We start from the raw sequence: 3630 nt of genomic DNA, 5'->3' as shown, positions 1-3630 counted from the left end.
TTGATGAATACGTATCGTGGGTCACTTTGATTGATTCCGAGAAAATAATGGTGAAATGAAAAGGTGATAATTTGTTGAGCACTAAAACTAATAGTAATGAACAGTGGACAAGATGAAAAAAGAAGGCTTATAGGTGAAGAAAAAACTTCACCCACTCAAAACCCTAATAATATAATAAAACAAAAAGGAGAGATGAGAGAATAATGAAAGAATAATAAGAACCGAAATAAATAAATAACTAAACAAAAGCCATCTCCTTCCCCCCACCTCCCCTTCTTTTTATTTCTCTTTTCTCTTTGCTTTCTTGGCTTCTGGTATTCCCTTAGTGTGATTCTCCGCCTTATTTTTCCTAAAGAACATATCAACCTTTATAAAAGAAGGGGGAAAAAAAAAAAAAAGAAAGCCAAAAATTAACCATGGTTTTCCCATCTGTTCCAGTTTATTTAGATCCTCCCAATTGGCAGCAGGCAAGTTTTTGTTCTCTTATCTTTTTCTTCATCAATTTCTATCCACAGATAAAAGCTAATTGAAAAGATAAATATTCGTATTCCTTTGTGATATTTTCCTGAATATACCAAATTTTAATTTTCGTTGTTGTATATTATCTATGTTTTTCAGCAGCTTAATCATCAACAAGGATCTTGCAGTGAAAATCCTCAGTTCCCACCTCTTCCTACTGATCATCATGTTGGAGCTTCTGGTTCCATTAGGGCTGGTTCCATGGCTGATCGAGCCAGGCTAGCCAAGGTTCCACAACCAGAAGCCGCTCTGAAATGTCCACGCTGCGAGTCCACCAACACCAAATTTTGCTACTTCAATAACTACAGCCTGACACAGCCACGTCACTTTTGCAAGACTTGTCGGCGGTATTGGACTAGAGGAGGAGCTCTCAGGAATGTCCCAGTAGGCGGAGGATGCCGAAGAAACAAGAAGAAGAAAAGTAGTAGTAGCTCAAAACCCTCGGCTTCTGCTGAGAGGCAAAGTGGTTCAAATTCAATCAATGCTGTTATTCCTTCTGAAATCACCGCTCACCTGCCACATCAAACACCTCATTTACCTTTTATGGCTTCTTTGCAAAATTTTTCTCAGTATGGTATAGGAAATATTGGCTTAAACTTTGGTGGAATTCATGGTCAGATAGGGGCAACAAGTGACTGTGGTGAGCGATCTGATATGGGGTTTCAGATAGGAACAAACTCAGACGTGAGCAATGCCATTTTATCAGTAAGGTCAGGCATTCATCAGCAGTTCCCATTCATTGAGCCAACTAATGGTTTATATCCATTACAAAGTGAGTATATAGAAGCATCACCTTCAATGGTGGAAGAAAGCCAGCTTCTTCGTTCCACAAGTTCAAGCTCTAGGGTTTCTCAGCGAGGTCCAGTGAAAATGGAAAACAACAACCAAGGGCTAAATCTATCAAGACCACTGCTGGGTGTTTCGGATCAGAATAATCAGTATTGGGGAGGGAACAGCTGGACAGATTTATCAGGTCTCAAGTAGTCATCTCGTACTGATCATCTCTTATAGCTAGTTTCAATCTCTCTTGATTGACAGCAGCTTAAAGCTGGCCTTGAAGCTTCGGCTGCTTCATTCAAGCTTTAATGGCAAATGATAGTTGACATAAAGTAGCAATGTCCCTTTATCAGTCTTTCGCAAACTCCAAGTCTACGGTAAATTTGCAAGGTGCAATGTGGAACTTATCTCTTATCATCATCATCATCTTTCTGTCGAAGGAAAAACAAAGATCGGTAAAATTAATCTTTGTTTCATACTCTATGCTTTTAACTTTGGGTTTTCTTAAAACATGTGTTTGGCTTTTCTTTTTCTTTTTTTTTTTTTTTTTTGTTTGCATGGGCTTGTTTGCAGATTTTTCCTATATTTGTGTTTGAAGTTATGGGATCTCTTATCTGACTTGAATGGTATAAGCTAATTACTCTGAAATATCCTTTATGGTAACTTCATTCTCTTGATTGTTTTTCTTCTTTCATTATTGTTTGTACGAAGGAAGCAACACCATGAAGATTGAAGTAAGAAAGTAGTCCTTTCGGCATTTGTCACCCACATTTCGAAAATTACAAGAATAAGCAAGAAAATAATCTAACACTACTGTATGTTGCATAAAATCATAGTACTAAAATTTGCTTCCCATATATTTTTCCTGTTTTTTTAAAGAATATTGTTGGAATTGTAGCTGAACATGAAAGCTGATGAAGCCGTCTGCAAATTGGTTTCTCATCAACCAAATGCAACTAGAGGGTGAAATTTATGATCATGACACTATATATATATATACATGCACTTGGAAATCCGTTTGGTTTCATTCATGATTCATGAATTCCCAATCCCCCATTTGAGGTTAAGAATCTCTCACCATGTTTATTGGCTTAGAATCGATATTTCATGTTGCAACTGGCACTTGTTGGTTGTCAAATATTGATTCCTTCTCCCATGGCTTTTCCATTTCCTTTCTTTTATATAAGTACGTGCTTGGATAGAGGTCGAAGTAAAACCACTAGTTCCACAATTTTAACTAAGTTTTTATCAATCAAACCAAAGTTTGAATACCTTTATATCATTCCCAGGGGAATCTGTTCATCTGCATGGATCTGATCCTTACCTTTTATTAATAGTTTTGCATGTATACAAGCATCATTAAATTGAGTGTATATGTATATATAATAGGGACTTCAAATTTTTAAGTTAAATTAAGACAAAGAATCCAAGAAAAACGTCAACAATCCCACCAAAAACCGAAGTTGATTGAAGTATTCTAGCTGTCTAGAAGCTTTATAGAAAGAATAATAGCTAGTAATGTTTTTTTTTTTCTAGTATATAGGAATGGGACGGTCAAAAGAAGTGAACATATCTGTTTTGTTTCTCTTTTCTTTTCTTTACTTTTCTTTTGAATGAGGGTAAGCTTTCAAATAAGATCCCAGAAAACTAAAGATCAGATTTGATAATTAAAAGAAATTAAAGGTGCAAGATCTTTCACTAACAATAATTACAGAGTAAAAGATGAAATAGGGTAATATTATAAGATTTAGAACTCAAAAACTAGGGTTGGTTTTGTCTTTAAAGGAAAAAAAGAGGGGGGGGGGAATCAAAGATTCAAGGGAGGAGAAATTTGCTTTTTGCAAGAACCAAGACACTGCCTGTAAGAACGAATAAAGCAAATCCAAACCCAACAAAAAAGACCAAACCAGTCTCCGTCTTTCTGATAGTCAGTTGGACATAGAACCTAGAATAATAATAACAAGAAAAAAAAAAGCAAGTTCAATCACTTTGGCTACGAATTGTGAAGAAGAAAGCCACAATGTTAATTTGATCATATTTGGGTGGGAAATGGCGGGGATTTGTGGTAATAAAGAGCAAATCAAACTATGAAACGAAGCTGGCAGGCCCAAAGCTCCAAGGTTAACTCTATCACACTCATATATTATAACAACATTTCGTTATAATATTCAATTTTTTTAAAAAAATAAAATTTTATATTTTATTTTAACTCTTTATAATTATTTTTTATTTATAATTGTAAAGTACAATCTTTATTAAATTAGTTATATATTACAATAAATGATCTAAATTTTTAAGCGAAGTTATAACTATTTCATATAAGCAATCTTAACA

General features: G+C 34.9%; 1 protein-coding gene across 2 annotated transcripts; it reads left to right on the top strand.

Annotated features, from left to right (window-relative positions):
- The first annotated feature begins 202 nt into the window (after positions 1-202).
- LOC107959103 (dof zinc finger protein DOF2.2) lies at positions 203-1967 on the top strand. Of its 2 annotated transcripts, none has more exons than XM_016895080.2 (2): positions 203-467; positions 619-1967. In XM_016895080.2, the coding sequence occupies exons 1-2, from the start codon at positions 417-419 to the stop codon at positions 1501-1503; spliced, it is 936 nt and encodes a 311-aa protein (XP_016750569.2). In that variant the 5' UTR covers positions 203-416; the 3' UTR covers positions 1504-1967. The 2 variants fall into 2 exon arrangements, with proteins under 2 accessions (XP_016750569.2, XP_016750570.2); XM_016895081.2 differs by having other exon boundaries at positions 622-1944.
- Positions 1968-3630: the final 1663 nt, after the last annotated feature.

The sequence above is a fragment of the Gossypium hirsutum genome, chromosome A05, assembly GCF_007990345.1.
Source record: "Gossypium hirsutum isolate 1008001.06 chromosome A05, Gossypium_hirsutum_v2.1, whole genome shotgun sequence".
Taxonomy (NCBI): Eukaryota; Viridiplantae; Streptophyta; class Magnoliopsida; order Malvales; family Malvaceae; genus Gossypium; species Gossypium hirsutum.
The sequence above is the reverse complement of the archived record's forward strand: the minus strand, read 5'-3'. Positions and strand labels throughout refer to the sequence as shown.